Genomic DNA, 23,851 nt, shown 5'->3' on the forward strand with positions numbered 1-23,851 from the left:
TATGGCCTGAATTGGAGACCGGATAACCCAGAGTCCTAGGGTAGAACCAAACATGACTTACAAAAATAAGCAAATTAATTAATTAATAAGGAAATGATTCCTAATGATATTTTGCTATACGTATAGGTTGGTGTTTTGACTGATCATCATCAGTTAGGCTTCCTCCAGGGAATGAAGTTGGTGAGACCCACAGCCAGACATTATTTGGAGAGACTAAATTAGAGGTATCCATCATGTCCCCCTCCACTGGAGCTTGGGAACCCCAAGGAGGTGGGGAGGATATATTGTAGGAGTCAGAGGGGATGGAGTTCACCAGGAGAACATGGGCTATAAAAGCAACTAAGCAGGGCACATACAGGCTCACAGAGACTGAAGCAACAAACATGGGGCCTGCGTGGGTCTGCACCAGATATTATGGCTGTTAGCTTGGTGTTATTTTGGGACTCTTTGTGGGACCAAGTGTATCTCTGACTTCTTTGCCTGCTCTTTTTGCCTCCTACTGGGTTGCCTTGTCCAGCCTCCATATGAGGGCTTTCACCTTGTCTTATGTTTTGTTTTGTCCTGATTGGCTGTCTTCTCTTAGAGGCCTGCTTTTTTTTTTTTTGAAGAGGAAACTGCAAGGGGGAGTGGATAGGCAGTGGGGAGTTAGGAAGAGTTGGGAGAGGAGAAACTGTGATTGGAACATACTGTATGAGAGAAGAGTATTTTCCAAAAGGAATTCTGAGTTCTTACACTATTTTTTTATATCTACATTGACTTATGTTTTATATGTTTTCTTTTCACTAAGTGATTTTCTTACCTTGCACTCAAAATCATCAAGCTATTTTCCTTTGAAAGTTTTAACTTATAATTAATTTTTTCATAATGCTGTAAGGGTTCATAGAACTTACCTAGTCTACGGATTTTATATTAATGAAATATTTCAAGTATAGAATTAATTTATATAAGCATAGTTCCAGATACTGCATGGGAAATAAAGTATCACGAATTCAGGTGAAGGTACTAGAGATTCTGGTGCCAAATTCATTAACCCAATCCTTCCAAGGGATAACCTTGGCCCATAATTTTGCTTATTATCATTTTCATATAGTAAACTAGGGGTACACATGCATATTCCCTAAATCAATAGATCCTATTTTTACATGCTTTGAAGATTCACTTATTTTTATTTCTTATGTGTATAAGTGTTTGTCTGCACATATATATGTTTGTATGCATGTGCACCACATGTGTGGCTGGTGTCCATGGGGGCCAGAAAAAGGCATTAGATCCCATGAAACTGGAGTTACAAATGGTTGTGAGCTGCCATGTGACTTTTGAGATTTGAATCCAGTTTCTCTCCAGTGTGTCAGCTCTCCAGTTCCATTACATTTACAATTTTATGTATATTTAATAATTAATATCCATTGGACATCTTAGGCAGTGGCCAATATTTTTGTCTATGTGATATTTTTGAGATTTATCCATGATAACTCATCTAAAGGATTTTCATTTTTCTCTGGGATACTTCTACAATTACAGCATGTTAATATTCTACTGCCCTAGGTAATTTGACTTCATATTTTTTAGCCCTTTTCAGCAATTCTGCAACGACTATTTCTAAGAATGAAAACATGAGTTTGTAGATTGTGAGAATTTTTAACGATTTCTTAGCTGCTTTCTGGACCCTCTGAACTTTCACTGTTGTATTCTCTATGGTTTCTTCACCTCTTCATCATTATGCAGTGCTCCTAGATTTGTGATTCTAGCTGATTTCACAGCTGTGAAGTGTCATCCTATCATCTTGCTGTGAATTTCTCTAATGACCAGGGATCCTTGAGTGCCCCTTTCAGGTGCTTATTGGATGGTGAGACATCTCTCCAGTCAAGTGACTCTTCATCTTCATACTGTATTGTGACTTTTCATATTGTTTAAAATACATTTATGAGAAATATAAAAGTACTTTCTGTTTTTTTGTCCTTTATCCTACCTAAAATACAAAGTTAAGTATGATGAGAAGTTTAAAATCTATTTTTACATGTGCATGATGCAGAGTCTGAATAGTTCATATGTCATCATTTCTTTCTAGTGTCACCTGGAATTCATCTAGTTCCAATAAATGCATGCAAAAATTTCTGGGATTTTTTCTCTATTCCTCTGAACAAAATTCTGGAACTGAATCGTAACCACAGCCATTCTGGATTAAGACTTAATAGTTCCCATTGAAGCTCCATGAACATTGTTCCTGGGGTTTATATTTTTACTTATTTTTGACAGTAATTTTAATCTTTACTTTTGTATATATATTTCAGAATTAACTTTTTGGGGTCCATGAACAACGGTAGTTATAATGTGATAATAATCATATTTGTATTATAAATTAATATACAATATTGAATCTTCCATTTAGGAGCATTTGCGTTTCTTGATTTGTTTTAAATTTTAATAGATAAATTACCCATAGGCAAAAAGTTACTGCTCAAAGTCACATAGCCAATTAACAGCAAAGCCAGTGGTAGAAGGAATGTCTCTTGACTCTTTAGCAGTTCATACACTTAAAGGCTTAATTATTTAGTCGGTTAAGAAAAATTTTCCAGTTTTTGCAGCTACAGAACCATCAGCATGAAAGAGAATCCAACTTCTGTATTTTCCCAGGCTCTTGATAATCAAAGTGCTCTCAGAGGGCTTGTTAAGATTGGAGAGTCTCAGCCCTAAAGACCTAGCATCTTCATTTGAACGATTGCTGGCTTATTGGCAGACACTGTTTGTGAGACTGTGTGGAATCCTGTTTAGCAAAAGGGGCCTGCATTTCACTGCATTGATCCTGTGCTTTGAAACCTGCCAGAGCTCCCAGTGCTGATGCTCAGGCCACTGAACTCAAAGCTTTCAAGTAAGCAACATGGAGACCTCAGTCGTGATGGCTAGGCCTTTCCCTTTCACTGAAGACTCAGGGGGTAGAACCTGTTTCCCTTAACAAACATCAAAAATCCAAAGTGAGGGACTGGAGAAATGATTCCACAACTAAGAGTGCTTATTGCTTTCTTGAAGAACCCAAATTCGTGTTTCAGCATCCATGCTTCATGGCTTACAATAGCTCACTCTAAGATCCAACAACTCCTGCCTTCTATGGGCACTTGCACACAGATGTTACATACACATAAGCATATGTATATATGGCTAGAGTAATAAAAACATGACTAAAAATATTTCAAAACGGGGGCTGGTGAAATAGCTTAGTGGGTAAAGGTGATTGACACAAAACCTGAAGACCTGATTTCGATCCCCAGGATCCACAAGATAGAGAGAACTCACTCCTAAAATTTTGTACTGTGATTTCCACGCACATGCTCAGGCATGTGTGCTTTCACGGGCAGGTTTGCACATACATACGTAGAGGTAAATAAATAAAGTTGACTGATTTTTTAAAAATCCAAAATAATAAAATACTGCCTAATAATTCATATCCTTTATCATATGTATTCAATGGAAACAAAATGTTGAACAGTTCTGAAAACAATGTATTTCAGGAAGGCTAGGATCTGTGTGTGTGTGTGTGTGTGTGTGTGTGTGTGTGTGTGTCTGTGTGTGTATACACACTAACTAGTAATTACCGGTATTTAGAAAACACATAAATTTCTTTGAAAGTAATCCCCCAAATTTGTATTTTAGCAACTGAAGGCTATGGGGGAGGAATATAAATACCAGGGAGTCAGAAACATGGATCTTCAGTCTTCCAGTGTAAGGCAAAGTCCACTCATGCATTTAGGCATCTTTATTCTTCTAGTATTAATCCGGGTTCAAGCCCCCAGCTACTATAACTACAAATTATTCCCCAGAAGCCAGGGGAGCAAGTGGGGCAGGCAGGGAGGTGGAAAAGGTGAAGAGGGAATGGAGAAAAAAAAAAAAAAAAGTGAAATCCCTGCAATATCGCCTCGAGCCACTAGGGGTACCTTTGTACCATTTTTCATTCTGCACTGATTTGGAGTAGAAACCTGTATTAGGGGAAAACCAGGGTCCTCGGCATTTTTTTTTTGCGAGCAGTGCACCCAGAATCCAAAAAGATTTTTATAAAAAAAAAGAAAGAAAGAAAATGAAAGAAAGAAGCCGCAGCTCCTGGTAACCCGGATAAGGCCACGGAATCGTTCTACTGGACACCAGCATTGGGAATTCATTTTTTGAGGTCAATTTCCAATCGAGATAAATCTATTGGATTAGTAGGATTATCTGATCGCAGCTCAAAGAAGTAACGTTGTTTGATCGTTTGTATTTTCTTGCCTGATGGTCGGAATTACAGGGATGCGGCTTTGGTTCTCCAGGATTCTAGATCGTGGCAGCGTCTGGAGAGAAAAAAAGCATCAATCCACACGTTTAGGAAGTGTCCGTGGGTGAATAAAGAGGGAGGGGGAGGTGGAACCGGGGTTGCGGCTGCTTAAAGAAAAAAATAAATAAATAAGGGAAGCGTCTTGAATTCTGAAACAAGAATTACCCAGTTCCTGAGGCTGAAAAGAAGGCATCTACAAACTGGTAAATACTTTGGCCATTTCGGCTTGAATTTGAAGGCGAAGTGTTGTTAAAACTGTCTCCTTGAATAATTGAAAGGACTGGGGGAAGATGAGGGGGCTCCCGCCACGGACGTATCTTGCTGTGGGTAAGTTTGTGGCTCTTTCCTTGGGAGAGGGCTGCGGGTCTGGGTACCACTGTGCGGAAAGGGTTGCGGACTCGGGCCGCCAGAGAAATGGGGCGAGCAGGCTGGCAGCCCACCCCGCGCACCTCGCAGGCATCGAGACCGCTCCGCCCGCACCAAGCTTCAAAACCTGGATTTTGTTGCCTCAGTAGGGAAGCCAAGCAGCCTCCTGCCCCCCAACTTTGCCCTGGGGGTGGGAAGAGAATCTCTGAGCTGTGAGATTCCCTCTTAGACCGGTGATTTTTCTCCTAGGGATACTTTATGGAAAGGAGGCAGCCAGGGCTTAGAAAATCCTGCTCCAGGGTGGGGAGAGCTCAGGTCCACATCGCGCTGCCTCGGCCCATTTTCCCAGGCTGGCTAAGCTTCCTGGGGAATTTCACTGGGGATGCTGTCAGCAGGAGAGTGGTCTTATTCATAAACTCCATCCAATGTTCCCTTCTTCTGTTTCTTCCTGTCCTTCCTCATCTCCCCCTTCTCTCAGACACTAAAGGGTTACAGTCACTGCATCTGATCCAGGAGAAGGAAGTGGGATTCTGCCACACAGGTTATCTCGTGACTTCCTTGTAGGACTTTGCATAACACACCGAGACTTAACTTTCTTTAGTTAGATGGGCCTCTTTGCAGCGTTTCAGCCCAGGGCCCAGGCTGGCGAGTGCACCAGGCAGCTAGCTGCATTTGTGATTCCAGCCTGCCTTGCCCTGCTCCTGACTCCTGGCTTTTCTTTTCCAGTGAGCTCTGAGCGCTTGTGTTTCTAGAGATTTTCTTGCAGCTGAATTTAGGTTAAAACATTTTTTTCAGTCTAAGAAATTTTGTAGCTCTGTAGACAAAAAACAAAACAAAACAAAACAAAACAAAACAAAAAAAAACACTCCTCTGTGCTCTCAGAAGGAAATCGATTTCACCAGAGGTAATTAAAATTAATCTTTCAAATGTGTGAATATTAATTGACTTACGAAAGTAAAAGTTACTTTGGAATCCGGAAAAGGGCATTATTCTCACCCAAGTTTGTGGTCCACATAGCTCCAGCACAATTATTTACATAGTAATATATAATATGTAAGTATTTATGAATGTATAGAAGTGTCTGTAGGTGGCTTAGAGAGATGAAACCCCCTCACATCTCTTCACACTTCAGTGTCTTTCAGTTGGCCTTTTTACTATTTAAAGCCAATGCATTTGCTTTTAAACTATGAAGCACTCAAATGCACTGAAATAAAATGAAGATAGGTAATTGTCATGACATAAAATAATGCATCTGGTGTATGTTAGTATCCCAAAGAAAGCATTATTTTCCTAGCATTTGTGTGATGGATTGTGAAATGTGTGCAGATACTGTTACAGTTTTAATGTTAAAGTCTCTCCTTTAAGCCTGGGCTTAGCTGTGACCACCATTCAGCCTCATCTGAGTTCATCTCCTCTAGGACTTGTTTGACAAACTTCAAGCACTTCATGCATTCTGGCTATGAAAAGAGGGGTCTTACCAACTTCCTACCTGGATTTTTCTCTGTGCTTTTACACTGAGTTCTGAAGCTAGCATTTGAAATTTGTATTTAAGATGCAATTGCCAAGTGAAAACTTTTACATCCCAGGAATTTTAAAGTGGAAACTTGCCTGTTTCTTTTTTTCTGGGGGCTTTGATTAAACCTTTCTACAATCATAGATTCACAAGGAATAGTTTCTACAAGCACATTCGTTTTCTGTAGATATCTCAGAGGCTGGCTCTGCCTCTTTTTCTTGCTTCTCTGTCACGTGGTTTGTGCTCCTTGGAGGGAGAAGAATGGGTGTTCTGTGTGTTGGTACATTCTAGTCACTGCTCCTAGCCACACAGTCCAGGAATATTTAACATCTGATTAAATCAATACAATTAATATCAATTGATAACACAAATAAATAAAGCATGTTGAGTGATAAGATTGGTTAATACTTCTCTTGTTAGGCTAACTGGGAGACATATTGATATAAAAGGGATAAAAAATTTCAAATTTAAAATGGGGTCCTTTAAAAGATTAATTTGCATGTTCTGAAACCAATGAACTAGTGGTGATTGAGTGTCTCAGACTGCCAATGAGGGTAAGTGAGCTAACACACCTCTAAGTATCTAGGAAGTTATTTTTCTGTCAAGAGTAGCTGATGTTTTCTAAGCTCTGTTTGGGTGGTGGAAAAGAAAAGGCAGCAACTTTGTTCTTCTCTTTGTATCAACTGCTTGGAGGGTTGGTAGTGTTTCTACCGTAAGTTCCTACACAAAAATCCTTACAAACCTTGTAGGTAGTACATGCCTGTTGGACAACCAATAGCAAAGGAAGTAGCCTATAGAGAGCCACATACCACACTTCCAAATTCACAGCTACAACCAGCTAATGAACACAAGCTCAACATAGTTTGACAAGTAGAGTGGACTACTTACAGAGCTGGTAAGTCATGCTGGATTCAGTCTGTCAATTAACTGCACATTGCCCTGTCTTCCCCAGCACATGTGTATGTGATGATCACTCAAAGGAATAGAGTGTCCTTGGCTGGTTCCTTTTACTTTATATCGGGACACAAGATTTGTAATTTGGACCAAAAGGTTAGCAGTTCACAATTAGTACTAAAAATTGCAAATATGGTTCTTAAATTAAATGGTCAGACATAGAATTGGATTCCCCAAAGCTGCTGGTGTGGGTATGGAAATTGTATTCCCTTGGGAATTGTTATCTTCTTCCATATTGTCTAACTGGTCTAAAATCCAGGAATTACTGATGTATTGGCTGCAGCTTCCATGATTTTGAGATGATTAACCACATTTAGTTCAGTGTCATTGCCCACCCCCTTCTTAAATGAAAGTCTATCAGCTCTTAAGTGGAAGTGAAATGAAACAGGAAAATCTCAACTTCACTGCAGTAATGAAATTTAGTATGTATTATCTGCAGTGCACAACTTCTATATTGTTTGATTTATTGGGACCTGCCATGAAAAGTCTACCTTTACATGAACTTGAAATTTCAATGTTTAGTCCTTAAAAATTGCAAAGCCCAGAAAAATAAAGATGGAATTAATGAACACCTCAACAAACCTAGAATATACTTGTATACTTTTCATTACTTCCTAAAAAGTAATTTGGAGCATCTTGGCATAGCCAGTACTTGATAGCCCTGAAATAGCAACATTCCCAGCTCTAAGAAGGGTTCTTTAATAGCAACACATTGCTTTGGGTGTTCTTCATCTGATGGGGACAAAACTATGTTGACTAATATCAGTTATTTCTATATTGCTATAAAAGAATGTGGGATATCTTTGCTACTCTCTATAAAAGGAAGGAAGACAGACAGAAAGAAAGGAAAGAAAGAAAGAAAAAGAAAGAAAGAAAGGTAAATAAAGGAAAGGAAAGAGAAAGAAAGAAAGAAAGGAAGGAAGAAAGAAAGAAAGAAAAGCCCATGTTCCCTTTTGGTAGCATATCTATTGAAGAAAAAAAAAAAGAGGACTGCCAAGTCAAAGCTTAACTGAAGTCAGAGAAAACTAGTAAATCACTCCAGGAATTTGATATTATTAGACATTAAGCTTTGGGGGTTTTAATATGAATTCTTTTTATAGCAGTCAATATAATCTCTTCTATTCCTATTTCTATTGCATATAAGAGAGAAATTCTACTCAATGGAAGGGCACTTTACTGCTGCCATTACTGCAGAGTTTATAGATCAGGGATGTGTCAGCATGTGAGATTCAGCAGTAATGCCTCTTTTGTGTGAAACCTTATGGGCCTTGCAGGCACTCTCTCATCCTGACACTTAGGAAACATTCAAGTCTCTGTATTTATTATTTAATCTTCTTCCTATATATGAAGCACTTCAATATATGAATGTGTATCCAAATATGACAGGCAAATGTGAATGGGTCTAATGAGTTTTAATAATACACATATTAGGAACTGCTAAAGGAAGTTTAATTAAGAAAAGCAAGTTAAGCATGAAATTCATTGTGGAGCAAAAGCAAGTTAAGTTAGTGCTAGTGATGTGCTAGTGCACAGTGATACATCACAGCAAATAAAGTTTCAGGCTGAGAATAGACCACCCCAATAAAGTTGGCATGGTAGGACTTAGCTTTGAGTCCTGAAGGTTTTATGGAATTTTCAAAATATATACTGTTTTTTTTTAATGTTTTCACTTTTCCTTGGTTTGTATGGCATCAATAGTATTTTAGCTATGTATCAGCCAAACTTTTTGTACATAATGCTAATACTAATTCACTTTAATATGCATTGACCACACACACACATATAATATATATTATTTGTTCCCCTTCCCAAACTCCACCTCAGTCAAGTAACCCCAGGCCGGCCCCATGCTGAGGAGGAGTTGGCCTATCTAAACAAACTCTGGACTCTGCTTTTCCCTTATGTTTCTTTTGTTTGTTTTGTTTTAATTTGAAGTTAATTACTTTCTGAAAGGCCACACAATGACTTTTTCTAGACTACACATCTCTAATGATGAAAATGCCAACAACTAGATTCTTATTCATGCCTTCCTTTGGGGGGTGCTTTAGGTGGTACTCACAACAAACTGGAAGTCTATCAGTTTATCTGTTTCCATAACTCATTTAATTTTTTGTGGTCTAGAAAACTAATAGGTCCATTATTTGTTTGTTTACATGTTATCTGTCTAGATTTCTTTACTGGCTATAGTAGATGTGTGGGGAGGGGACAAAAGTTGTCAAGTATATACAATATTGGGCAAATATTTCTTTAAATAAAGTTTTCTTATATTTGTTTTTATCTAAAGAACAGATACACTCTAGAAATAAAGAGGTCAGTCAGTGTATCTCATTATCTACTTGGGAAAAACACTCAACTACTACACTGACTTCTTTCACTTATAGATTCCCACCATCTATTATATCTAACACTAGAAATCCCATTTTGGTTTTTCTATTCACTTAATGTACTTTTAGGTTTTCAGGAAAAACATTAAATATACAACTTAAAGGTAAATTACATTTTCTTTTGGAAAATCATGGTTAATTATTTCTTATTGGCCTAAGAAATATTCACTGTGCTTGCAAATTCAACAAGGTCATGTCTGGAATCAGGGAATATCAACTTAATAAAACTCAAGTTGTGATCATCAGTAGTCCGAGGTTTCCCTGTAGGGAAACGAACCATCCCTAGAGAGTACTGAGCAATAAACACTGTTTGCTACCCATGACATTGACCAACAGCTTGACATGCTTTCTGCACCTGGAAGCAATACTAAGCCACTCAATAGTTAACCTAAAAGGCACACAGGTTCACTTCAGCAGCCATTATTTTTCAAGTCAGTGCATCTGTCGTTTTTGATTTAAATGTGTATTATGTAGCTGTCCAAAACTTTACACACAAGTGACAATGTTATCTATCCTTTTCTTATGGGTAAAAACATCACCAGTTTCATGACTTCTTCAATTGTGCCAACTGTACTAACACACATGTTCTGAGGATGCCAAAGTTCTCAACGATTTAGAGCTGTAGTCTTTAATAGTAACATCTGGGTTGAAAGTCTTTTACATATTCAAGTGACCCCCATAGTATCAGTGTCCACAACTTTCAAGATGGCAAGGGTCGGGCTTCTCCCCAGCATATAGAGCTGTCCACTACCCACAGATTACTTTTAAAATTTAAATGTAGCCTTTAAAATAATTTCATTCATATATATGCCATATTGTGATTTCATTTACTAGCTCATTTTGTAAGTTTTTTGCTATCCTTTTCCCCGTCGGAGGCCAAGAAGACCACCCTGAAGGGACTACTAAGAGCATTGGATTTATCCCAATGTACAATTAACATTATTTAATCATAGATTTACATTGGTAAGCAATTTCACACACTAGCTTGTCCCCTTTTGCTTTTATGTTGGTTATTATATTCATAGCTTATAAAGATATCATTTTAAGTTTTATTTTTAGAGTAGGCCAGGGAGTTCTTTAATGCCATTGGTTTAGTTAATATTTTCAGTGATAACTTATTTCTAACTATGAGTAATTAAGAGGTAGTTTTTAAAAATATATTAATTTTGCTGCTTTGACAGTTTCGTACATGAACATAATATATTCTGTTATCTCTCCCCTCCCACATCTCCATCTCATCTCTATCAATAGGCCCTATTCCTACCAGCCACTTTCCCAGGCTTCTAACTTTTGGTTTTGTTTTTATGACCCTTTAACTTAAACAGGGTCATCTGTTTGACCATTGGAATAGAAGTATCCTTTGGATCCTGGTGGGTTCATTGGTGGGTATAACACTGGAGACAATTATTTTCCTCCCCACGAGTTGATCAGTGTAGCCAATACCTCAGCAGTGAGAGATGTGCCCTGAATGAACTGATACTTAGTCTTTTCACTTTTGATTTTTTTAAGCTTAAAATCAGTTGTTATTTGAAATTACATAAAATTCAAAGTAATGTTCTATATTGCCCAAAGTGATTATTTTAAAATCCTAAATCTTAATAAAAATTAAATAATAAACAAATAGTTTAAATGATAATCTAGCTTTTTCAAAAATTAATTAAGGAGAATTATTAAAGCAATATAGTCATCTCCTTTCCTGACTTATTGGAAGGAACTTTATGCCTATGAATATATTAAATTGTGATTTATTCATATTTGAGTTATTAATGTGCTACACAAATGGTCCACGAACAGAATGCTGTTTTGAATCATGTGATTGTGAGGAATTCAAATGGTATTTTAATATGAAAGAAAACATGTCTGTAAAAGAAAAAGATTGTTAGCATAATATTTTTGTCATTTGAGCCACCATTTGAGCTCTGTGTAAGGTCAGGGGCTGCAGGAAACCATTGTTAGTGTTTGGTGTCCTGTGTAAAAGAAGTTGTGGTCTCATTCCAACTGGAGAGACAGTTGCTCCTTACACAATAGTCACTATAGTGTTTGCCAACTCCAGCAGAAGATGGGGACTGAATGGGCACAGAAGTAAACTCCACTCTCCCTGCTAATCATCCTCTGAGGGGTCGAGATTGACACGGCTGGCACAGAGCCACACCAGCAACTTCGCATCACATCTCCTCTGCTAAAGTGGTGGCCATTCTCTGGCAACAAGGGATTTTTTTTTTTAAAGGAATGTTAATTAAACGGGGCACCAGGAAGGGTGATTTTTTTCATTCTTCCCAGTCACTGGCCACTCACTGGAAACAAAAATAAGCTTAAATAGAGAACGGGAAATGCCACGCTGCTTTAGTTGTACTAGCTTCTCTATAAGGTACTGGCAAGCATAATTAAGTTGCTTCTACAGCAATGACTTGTGACCTATGGGTGGCCCGTTCAGACAAAAGCATCAATTTAATATCATGGGAAGCAATCAGCTGCACCTGGCTGTCTCCTCTGAGCTCCTGAGTGGTTATTCATTTTCTTCTGGGAGATCACAGGGTCACCCATTGGTTTGAAAAACATGTCCTGCAGTACTTTACATATGCATCGAATCTGTTGCCCCTGACTTTTTAAGAAGCTCTGCCTCATCTATGCTTGCCCTTTCACCCCGTTCACCTTCCTATTCATTTTGAAGTCAGGATCTCTAAATAGATTCCAGATTTAAAATGAATATTTGAGATGCAACCTTATAATACGTTCAAAACAAACAGAAAGTAAAACTTATTTTACCCAGTTAATGGTAAGTGCCTTTCTCCATCCCCTGCTCCAGAAAAAAATGAACAGAGGGCTACAATGCTCTCCAGCATCAAGCAAAAGTACAAAGGTGTTTGTTTTAGAAATATCTAGCCAAACAACAACAACAACAAAAAATACAGAAAGATATTGCTTCCATCTCCTGCCCTTCATATTGTCAGAAAAGCTGCCATGGCTCTTCAAATCCCTGTCTTGTGGAACAGTAATTTATCATCTCCATAGCAGTCTATTTGCTCTTCTACTGAATAAAAAGGCATTTTCAATGAACTTTGACATAGTTCTGTCTAGTCTGTTTCATCCTCTCTTATATGAATATATATAAGCTAAAGCCTCTATAGAGATCAGGTGTCCCAACCCACAAACAAAAGGAGGGTGGCCTTAAATAATGGAAAACAGTAGGATGAGTCAAAGGCACTTCATTCAAGAAATATTTTCTGAAGTCCTCCAGGACCATATCTGGTTATTAATGACCAGAAAAGTAAAAACACAGTCTCTACTCTTAAAGAGTAAGGCTAGTCTTACCAGCATGCTGGTTTTGAGATTGTAATTATTCTTATTTTACTCAACATACGATTTTTAAAATTAATTATTTTATGTTTTGAGACTATGATATAATTACATCATTCATTCACCCCTTCCTTTCCCCCCCTCAAAACCCTCCCATGTAGCCCTCCTTACTCTTTCAAATTCATGGTCTCTTTCTAACTTGTTGAAACATACATATATCTATATGCACATACATATGTATTGAGATAACATTTTCCCCTAAGTCTGTCCAAACATTCTTACCTTGTTAACTTTATCTTTTGTAGTCTGCAGTGCAGCTTTTTAACTTGCCTCTGGTCCTGTTGGGAAGCCTTGGTCTCCATGGCATTTGCAGGTCCAGGTACTTCTGTCTGACACATTCTAGCCCTTGTCCTTAAACTTCCACTTCCGAGTCACCCTTCAGAACTCATGCCCTTCCTCCTACTCCAGCCTCTCAACTATATCCTGATCATTGGTGACTATATAGTAGTCTGAGTAACAGTCTGAGATACAATGCTTTGCCTTCCCAATTACACTCCAGCCTCTTTGAGAAGCATGGCATTACTGCATTGCTTCGCTCTTCACCTGATGTTTGAGAGGATGGAGCAGACGCCATAGCAGCTGCGTGGTCTTCTCTAAGAGATAAGGCCTCAATTTCCATTTCCTAACACAAGCCGTTTCTGAAGGAGCCACAAACAAAGGGCAATTCATCACTAATGCCCCTGACAACAGGGATCAGGGAGATAGGACACACTAAGCCTAGGCCACTGAGGGAGCCCGATAGGCAATACATACTAGGCTGGCCAGCCTCCACAGGACCTCAAGGACAGGGCCTGGGACTTGTCCAGGCTTGCCCCCAAATGAAAACCTGTAGCCCTGAGCAGTTCCTGACTAGTCCTGGTCAATTAGAATGAAATAATATGATTGCCACTTGTTAAGCCAATGATGTCTAAGAGACCTAACTGCCCTAGGACCTTTCATTGGCTGTGCTTTAAAGGAGGCTACAAGCTTGTCTCTGGACCTTTGCCATCTTGCCTTTGTGTGGGATGGATGACTCCAGCATGCTGGAATAATGAACATTCTTGCTGACTACATATGTGGATGGTGGTCTTTTGTGGGACTTCTCCAGGACCCTAACAATGTTCAGTAAATGTAAAGTTGAAGACAAACTGAGGAGACTGATTTCTGTGATAAAATGTACAATAGGATTAGTTCTAGGAAGATGATAAATACTTTGACAGTTGGGGAGGAAGTGTTTTTTTCTTTTTTTTTATGAGAAAGAAAATTATTTTACATGTCAATCCCAGGTCCCTGTCCCTCCCCTCCTCCACTACTCCCCCTCCCCCGCAACTAACACCCTACCTATTCCATAACCTTTCTGCTCCTGAGGGAGGGTGAGGCCTTCCATAGGGGGTCTTCAAAGTCTGTCATATCCTTTGGGATAGGGCCTAGGCCAACTGCCTTGTGTCTAGGCTCAGGGAGTATCCCTCCATTTGGGATGGGCTCCTAAAGTCCATTACTATGGTAGCAATAAGTACTGATCGACTACAAGAGGCCCCATAGATTTCCAAGGTCTCCTCACTGACACCCACATACAGAGGGTCTGGATCAATCCCATGCTGGTTTTCCAGCTATCAGTCTGGGGACCAAGAGTTTTCCCTTGTTTAGGTCAGCTGTTTCTGTGGGTTTCACCAGCCTGGTATGGACCCCTTTGCTCATCAATCCTCTTTCTCTGCATCTGGATTTCAGTTCAGTTCAAGGTTTAGCTGTGGGTGTCTGATAAGATGGAAGAATTCTTTTTATGCCTGGAAATATCAAGGAAGAGAGAACTGACCTGGTGGCCAGGCCTTCAGGGCAGCTGGCCCAGGCTCCTCCAGGCAAACATTGAAAGGGAGTGGATTCTCCAGGGAAGTTCTCAGTGGACTAGCTGAATCTAAGCCCCAGGATATTCATCCCACCGTGAGATGTTTCCTTCATACAATATACTCACACAGGTTTGCTACCTAGTGTATACTCTGCTGTGTACTAAGTGGAATTTGTTGTCAGTCTTCTCAACATCTGATATTCTCCATTGTTTTCTCATCAGTGGAGAGTGACATAAAGAGGAGGTAGCCCCAGGGGCAAGGGAAGAAATAGAGCCACTTATGCCTAGAAAAGCAGAGGGACTGTAACTCTACAAAATTAATGGGGCCTGCCAGCCTCCTCCTCCTCCTGGAAGGAAGCTCTAAGTGAAACAAAGAGAGGAAAAGTTGTGCTATCACTATATTAACCTTTCCAATTGTGTCCTTCTATGGCCCCAGCTCACTATGCTGTTGTCTTATTGAAGAATGTTTCAGTGGCTTTGTGTTTCTGGTGTGTATTTAACAGTCTCTTAGAAAGGAATGGTAATGATCTCTACTTCATGGTAATATAGCAGATTGAGTGTATGCTTCCTGGTAGAGAAGGTACTTGTGCCTTCTCCCCGACCCTACAACTCAAGATCTCAAGTAGAACAAAATGTCCTAAGACTCACTATGTACAAGAGTGACTTTGAACTCTTGAAGCTCTTACTTCCATCTCCAAAAGCAAGGAATCTAAGAGTGCACCCTCCATCCCCCATCTGTTTAATACCCACATTCCTTGAATTTGTATGTAATGAGAGAGAGTTGGGTATTTATATCTCAGAATATGCCTTCTTTAAACTATACTTCTAATGCACTCTTTTTTCTCCATTTTTATTTGAATTAGAAACAAGCTTGTTTTATATGCCAATCCCAGTTTCCTCTCCCACCTCTCCTCCCCTGCTGGCCCCCAACTAACACTCTACCTATCCCATACCCTGTCTACTTCCCAGGGAGGGTGAGGCCTTCCATAGGGGGATCTTCAGAGTCTGTCATATGCTTTGGGATAGGTCCTGGGCCCACCGCTGTGTGTCTAGGCTCAGGGAGTATCCCTCTATGTGGAATGGGCTCCCAAAGTCCACACCTATGATAGGGATAAGTACTGATCTACTGCCCCATAGATTTCTGAGGTCTTCTCACTGACGCCCACATTCATGGGGTCTGGATCAGTCCCATGCTGGTTTCCCAGCTGTCATTCTGGGGACCAAGAGCTCCCACTTGTTCAAGTCAGCTGTCTTATTTTCCCTCTTCAAACCTTTCTGGTATCATCTCTTTCCACACTCTGATGCTGGTAATTTCAACACCACAATTGCCATTCTTGTTATTGTTGCTCCTCATAATTCTAGCATTCCTCATTTTCTCAGTCCCAGCCCCCACTTCATCACCACCTTCTGCTAGGAGCTATAAGTTGCTTCTGGATAAGATTCCAGTACCACACTGTTTGTAGCCGCTCAAGATTATGCCTATTCATTAGCCCCAGCATGCCAGTCCCCAGCTTTTTGTATTTCCCTCCTGTTGGTGTCTCATGTGCTCCAGACTCCTCAAATACTCGGCCGCAGTGAGCATATGGCTGCACCGAATTGGTCTCACTAGGGTGCACAGCTGAGCGCTCTGTATCAAACGCATGCAGACATATGTTTGGAGTTTGGGCAGTCACTTGTACCTTCAGTCTGCCTTTTCTTACATTTGTGTCTTTGCACATAGTATCTAGCCAATGAAGCCTCATTTTTACTCATCTCAAATAAGTATACCTAGTTTGCAAGTTTGTTGTGAGGTAAATGGTGTGGACTCATGTGTTTTGAACAGGGTTCAGAAGGTTGTTTGGTAGTCTACCATATTCATGATCTGTTTCAGTTTTATAGAATTATGGATGAACCCAGTTGATAGTTCATAGATAATATGAAAGAAAAATTGTTTCTCTTTTCTGAAACCCATTCATTTAAGGCAGTGGTTCTTGCATATTGTGATGGTCAATTTATACTATTGAGACGCAAATCCTCAAATGTATAAAATATATTCAGTTCCCTCCCCATAAGAGTGCATATTACTGGATTAAACTAACAACTGGAATTAACAGATAAGAAAGTCAAAGCCAGTATATTTAAAGGCTTAGAAATCTATTATGGTATCACTCATCAATATTTTAAGGCACAAAGATTCTTAGGGCATAGTACACAGCTAATGGAATAGATATAAATGCCTTACAAAGTTATATATCTGATGTTTTCTTTTTTTCTGATTTGTTATTATACCTGACTCATTATTTGCTGCTTTTAATCTTGTTAAATAGCTGGAAAATATCTTTCAGTAAAAGGAAAAGTGTTATTTAATAACCTTGTTCTTTACTTATAATGTGAATATGATAATTATTTTCTTAAATCTATATATATCTTGTGTGATAGACTTACCCAATAATCCATTTGGCAAAGGCTGCTTTAACTTTAACTCAATAAATATTAGTAACTTTTTTATCCAATTACACAAGTTCTAACATGGTAGCTCATACTGACAATCAGTACTAAGTGACTCTCCTGGCAAATACTGACACTTCTACCTTCTAAGGAAAACTCTGTGCTTCATGTTGCACCAACCTTTTGGAGGTGCTAGGTTTAAATCAAATATATGTATTAGTAAAGCTTACTTTCATTTTCTTCTAGTTTTCTATTTCAAAAGCATTCGTTTTCCTTTTCATGTGTAATTGTCTTGAGATGTGATGTGGACGTTTTGCTTTGGCCATCCCTGACTGCCAGTTTAATATTCTGTTAGTAAAGTTGATAATATCCCTCCCTTGACAGGGATTATAATGGTGTGCCATTACTCGTTGATGGAATCTAAATAAAATCCAAGTATTTTAGCTTCTTAATGAAGAGCCTGTGTGATGTAGCTCCAGCGTGCCTTGCCACCCACATCCTGCATTCATTCTCTGAGTTCTGGCCAAACTAGTGTTGCTTCCTAACAGGAGGAGTATTTTCCACTTTCTGTCCTATGTCAGGTTTTCTCTGTATGTGTGTGTGGGTGAGGGGGAAATCAAGATTTTGAGCAGAGAGGTTATTAACATGAGGTTTATTGGGACATCCCATGAGAACAGCCCCAAAGGGAATCTCAGTGCATTTTTCCTTCTATCAACTCTTATGTGGAGATTAGGGATGAGAATAATCCATCAGAATTCCAGGTTGATGCCAAGAAGCACGAGCCCTACAGCATCTATGAAAAAAAATGTTATTAATATCACTGGTGTGTGTTCCCTGCCTTGGATCCTTTCATATTCATTCTTGAAGGCTCCTTCTCATTCCTCTGGAATCATAAGCTCCCATGACTCTTCTTTTCATGCCTAACAACTTTCAGACCTGTTCTTAAGTATTTGCTATAGGAATTGGTTACCTGCTAGTTACTTTAAGTATTTGGTTGATGAAAGGATTAGCTGTGATCACTGAACACCTTTATTACAGGCAAAGAACATAGTACACAAAACAAGAAAAAGATATGCATCGTGCAGATAGCCATGTAGGATTTCAGTGTTCTTCCACAGTAGGTGCATTTTGTTATCTCTCTGTCTTGGCCACCACCATTGGAACACATAAAGCTGGTGTCTGCTGGTGTTGGTCACACAGGCACCTTCTTGACATGTATCCAAATCTGATCATTGACTGAAACATTTATTATTAAATTAATTACATTTTAATTCAATCATCATTTATTGCCATTATTTACTATTACTAAGTATGCTTGGATGATTGTTCTGAGTAGGAACTCATGGATAAAATCAATATTCATATTAGGTTAATAAAATTGACCCTTATTATTTCTGATATCCATATGTGCATATTTGCTTTTCAATAAGATTTTTTTTCAGAAAAACTAAAATCAAAACTCACATGGTCATTCCACAGGCACTAGAAATAGTAAGGAGCTTAAATTGGTATATTTGTATGTTTCCAAGGGGTCAAACAAAGATCAGCTCTACATTCTTTATCCAGCTGATGAATAGGAGGAAGGGATCATGTTGTGCAGAGGAAGGAGCTCTCTTAGGAGACCAGCTGGAAGGGGTTTGGGTCACAACTTTGATACCTGTTGAACTAGCCTTAGTCATGTAACATTTATGAACCTTGTTTTATTCTCTTGTGCAGATAGAATCACCTAGAATGAGCCATTTCCAGAGTTCAAGACTGTAATCATACTCATGTGACATCTCTCTTTTTCTCTCTCTATATATGTACATATGTATCTCTTTGAGTACACCTATGCACAACACACATACATATGCATGTATATAGGAGCAATGTATTTGTCTGTGCTCACTAAGTAAATGGTGATTTTGCTTTTATAGATACATAGGTGTTCTGAAAACTAAAGAATCTTCTATATATGACAGTGTTGGCTAAGGGTCTTCATTAGGCACACGAGGCTCTAGTAGTAACCCTCTTGACAATCCAGATCAACTGAGATTTACCTATTTACAATGGATTTTTATATAGACTTCTTTAGGAAAAATATAAACATGATAAATGTATACATATGAAATCCTTGGAAATTCAGTAGAGGAAACATTGGCTGCATAATAAAGCAAATACAAGCAAACAGCTAAATAAAAACAAGGTAGATAATAAACAGGACTGATATTTAATAAGACAGGAGTCTATGTAATAATAGAGTCTATGTAATGTTCGTGATGGGTTGCTTTCCCCCATCCATCATGTATTCATTGAACACATATCAAAAATGTTTACATTTTTACTTATTGTGTGCATGTGGAGGTCACAGAACAACTTATGGAAGTAAGTTAAATTCTTTTATTGTGTGTATCCCTGAGATCAAACTTAGATTATCAGAGGCATAGAAGAATGTATAACTCAGGACGAAAGCCATGCATTAGCTTGACCTGTAAATCCTGAGTATGAGAAATATTCCTGGCAAGTAAGGTTGGCCCTGTTCTCTTAAACACAGGGTAAACAAGCAGGATACCAGGCCAAGTGACCCCAAGGTGCATTATTAACTTGGCTTTGAGGAACAGCAAACGTACCAGTCTCTGACTGTAAGAGATGTTTTCATGAAATGATCACCAGAATTGTGTAAATAAAGTGTATCACTTTATTTAATGTAAAATAAAATTTAATAAAAATTAAAATACCACACAAAATAAACTAGATTCCCAGTAAGAATGTGAAGGCATTTAAAATTTGTTACTGTGAAGTTGTCAGAGTATTGCCTAGACTTCATATTTTATAAGAAAATACAATGCAAGAGCACTTTTGTAATTCAAGTTCAAATACTATGGAAGCATGAAGAGTTTTATTTACGTGTGTGTGTGTGTGTGTGTGTGTGTGTGTAAGAGAGAGAGAAGAAGAGAGACAGGGAGAGAAAGAGAGAGAGTCTGTGTACATACTGTGTACACACTTATGTGTGTGCACTTTTTAGTGAGGGTGTGTACACCTGCATATGAAGGCTGAAGTTGATGTCAGGTGTCTTCCTCAGTTGCTCTCCACCTTTCTTTTTGAGACAGTATTGCTGACTGAACCCAGAGTTCAATGTGGTCAGTCGACCTAGCCAGTGAGCTCTATGGACTCCTTTGTCTCTGTTTCACTGCCCTTGGAGTTACAGTGTGTTCTACTAGGGAGGTGATGGGAGTTCTGGGTCTTCAAATGTAGGTCCTAATGTTTGCTTGGTATGCACTTTATCTACTTGCTGTCTTAGAGCCCCACAGTGAGCTTTTGTAAACAAATTACAAATTGAAGAGAGTAGAATAGAAATGGTCAGGAGGACAGCCTTTAGATCAAATGGCCATGGGATCTGGTTCTGCTATTGATAAGCAGAGATCCTGGCCAACACGTTTAATCTTTTGGGACCTCTATTTCCTGTGAATTGAACCCATTTTCATAAGATTGTACTGAATACGATGTAACCTAAGAGTTTGACATCTACTCCCGAAACATTAATAAATGGAAAAAAGTCAAAAATATTTTTAAAAGCATGTTACCTTTAAAGCTCCCACTAATATAAACAAGCTTTTTTTTAATTATATGACCTAAAAGATTGTTATTATAATAGTGATGTCTAGAAAATAATTTTGGGTCAATACTATCATTCTCTGTAATTGCACACCAGCAACATGGAATATTATGGTAAACACCAGAATAAAACTCAGGAAAATTAGAAAATTCACTATGCCATGCAGAATTCTGATCCAACATTGTATTAAAATAGCATATCAATGGGAACCAGGAGTCTGTTTTATCTTAACACAATTAAGAAAGTTAAAGACCTGTAAGTGTAAAGGGGAGTGTTATTTTTTAATAACCAAACAAGAATCTTAGAATATTAATGAGATTCTTATCTTGTGAAGGAGAATGCCTGGAACTCCTTGTAATTGAAAACCATGCTGAGTGAAAAGTCTGACTAAGCCTTTCCAGGTCTCTCCCCAGGGTCTCTACCTTAGGTGTTAAAATGAAGTCTTTTACCAGCAAGAGGCAAAAAGGACTCAGCCCCACTGTGGCCCACCATGATTCACAGCATGCATGGGCATAATATATTCTTCACAGACTTGAGCTTGTGTAGCTAAATCTTCTGTCAATGCAGGAATAATAGGATGTGTCTGCTAACATAACAATTAACACAGACTGGAATACTCTTGAAGCAAGACATTTTCTTCTTATTTCCTCCAGTGACGGATTGATTTTTCAGAGCCCAAGGGGAGGATGCTCCCCAGAACCAAATCTATGGGCCTGTACAATTTTACAATCTCCTTTAAAGCTCCACAAAGTCAAGGCAGTGTCACTGCCAGACCAGCACTTCTTCAAGAACCATCCCATAATGTGCCAGGACAGCACCATCTCTAATACAAATCCACACAGTATTTACAAAGTAAGCACTTTAAAGGGTGGCTTAAACACAAAACAACAAGTTTCCTGAGCTGCATGCTCTTTGACAGTTGGTGTGAGATGAGCCTGAGGATTGTGTTGCACTGAGTATTACAGCTTGTTCAGATGCATTTTCAATCTCACTGAATAAACAGCATGAGATGTTTGATGAGTGTTAATATGCAAGATGCCACAATTAGGTATGATTGTTCTTTTAAATTACTGCGATTTTTTTTGTATTCTTCCTTTGATCTCTCACAGACAGTGAGAACAAAATTTGTAATTTAAAACATATTGACTTTGACTCAGAAATTCATTTACACATTGTAAATACATTGTGGGCTGAAACATATAGTTATATGAAAAAATATCTTTGGTCTGAAATAAAGATACCAATTTTTTTTTCTCTTTTGCACGTGTTGTTCATAGCACTTTCCATGCTAAATTTTTGACCTTAAGTTTAAATTGAGTTTCTGTAAATGACATATCCTGCAAACTTTTGAGGAATGACAAGGAACCTGGACTCATGAGGAAGTAGGATTTAAAATACATTTGTTTTGTGTTCATTATAAATATGGGTTTGGGTACTTCCTTTTATTTATTTTTCAATACATGCAATCATTCCTACAGGTTGATCCTCCATTATACATTAACACTTTATTTTAAAATTCTTCTTTGGGGGTTCTAATTCTGAGTAGGTTTGTGGATCATTTCTCTAGGTACTTGAAAAACTATTAAAGTATTCATAAAGGGGAAATTTTCACGTATAATCTGCAGTGCAAAAGAAAAGAAAAACCACTGCAGCATATAATGCTCCCCAGACTATGTGTTTGACAAAGCCTGTTTCTATGTGAGTATGCAAAGTAAGCAGGAAAGATGCTCAAAAATCTAATAATCAATCATTTCACCTTTAGTTTTACATCAAGCCATTAGTTTCTCTTTGTAGTGTTCAATTTACCCAGTCTAACCATTCTTAATGTATTCCTATACCTTGTGAAACATCTAGTTATCACCTTGTCTGTAAACTTGTTCTTATTAATGATTTATTTTCATTTTTCCTCTAGGATATAGACCCACAGTTAACTGGATTTGATTTATATGAGGGAAAATACAGTCAATGGCTACTCTCGCCACATTGCTACTATGGAAAACAGAATGGTCAATAGGAGATGGTCTGATGAATAGTGATGATTGAAGACGCTGCTTCTATCTGTGTGAAATCAATGGGAGCTGCTTGCTGCATGAAGAATACTCTGAGCTTTCCTAAACAAGCTAACATTTGAGAAGCTGGAGGTGCATTCTACCATCATTTCATCTTTCTCAAGTGGATACAAATATATTTGCCTCATTGCACAAGAAAAATAGACAACTAATGTGGGACCATGGCACTTCCCAGATGCATGTGGCCAAATTATGTTTGGAGAGCCATGATGGCATGTGTGGTACACAGGGGATTGGGTGCCCCATTGGCTCTCTGTTTGTTGGGATGTTTTCTACAGACTGTCCACGTGCTCTCTCAAAAACTGGATGATGTAGATCCATTGGTTACTACTAACTTTGGAAAGATAAGAGGGATTAAGAAGGAACTCAATAACGAAATTTTGGGGCCTGTCATTCAGTTTCTCGGGGTTCCATATGCTGCTCCACCAACAGGTGAACATCGTTTTCAGCCTCCAGAGCCACCATCTCCCTGGTCCGATATTCGGAATGCCACTCAGTTTGCCCCTGTATGTCCCCAGAATATCATTGATGGCAGATTGCCTGAAGTTATGCTTCCTGTGTGGTTCACTAATAACTTGGATGTGGTTTCATCATATGTTCAAGACCAGAGTGAAGATTGCCTATACTTAAACATCTATGTCCCAACTGAAGATGGTGAGTTCATTGCAGAAACACAGGGAGATATATTTATTTTCTATTCTAAGTTTGAATAATATTAATTCATGTGTACTGGTAGTATGCATGGCTTTTCCTGTTGGCATGTAGACATATTTTACATGCTTGCATGCTGCTCTTTTTGTTTTTGTGTGTCAGTGTATCTGTTCTTATTTTTTCACTGTGCCTACTCATTTTCTTTCCTCCACAGCACGTATATTTAGGTAGAAATGGGCTCCTAATTTCCATTTCCTACCGAATGACTTCTGAGAAGATGCATCAACGTTTCCTCATTGCATGTGCAGGCTCAACAAATTGGGGCTCTTTCGCACTCAGTAAAAACAGGAGTGTACTAAGTTAGATAGTGGTGTTGCATGTTCCGGCGGTCTGTGATGGAGCGCCATGTTATT

General features: G+C 38.7%; 1 protein-coding gene across 2 annotated transcripts in view; it reads left to right on the forward strand.

Annotated features, from left to right (window-relative positions):
- Positions 1-3,945: 3,945 nt before the first annotated feature.
- Nlgn1 (neuroligin 1) overlaps positions 3,946-23,851 on the forward strand; it is a 691,146-nt gene continuing 671,240 nt past the window's right edge. For both annotated transcript variants that reach the window (XM_035451054.1, XM_035451055.1), the window contains exons 1-2: positions 3,946-4,627; positions 22,631-23,441. In XM_035451054.1, the coding sequence (XP_035306945.1) occupies positions 22,949-23,441 (493 nt within the window). In that variant the 5' untranslated portion in view covers positions 3,946-4,627; positions 22,631-22,948. The remainder of the gene's footprint in view (positions 4,628-22,630; positions 23,442-23,851) is intronic.

The sequence above is a fragment of the Cricetulus griseus genome, assembly GCF_003668045.3.
Source record: "Cricetulus griseus strain 17A/GY chromosome 1 unlocalized genomic scaffold, alternate assembly CriGri-PICRH-1.0 chr1_0, whole genome shotgun sequence".
Taxonomy (NCBI): domain Eukaryota; kingdom Metazoa; phylum Chordata; class Mammalia; order Rodentia; family Cricetidae; genus Cricetulus; species Cricetulus griseus.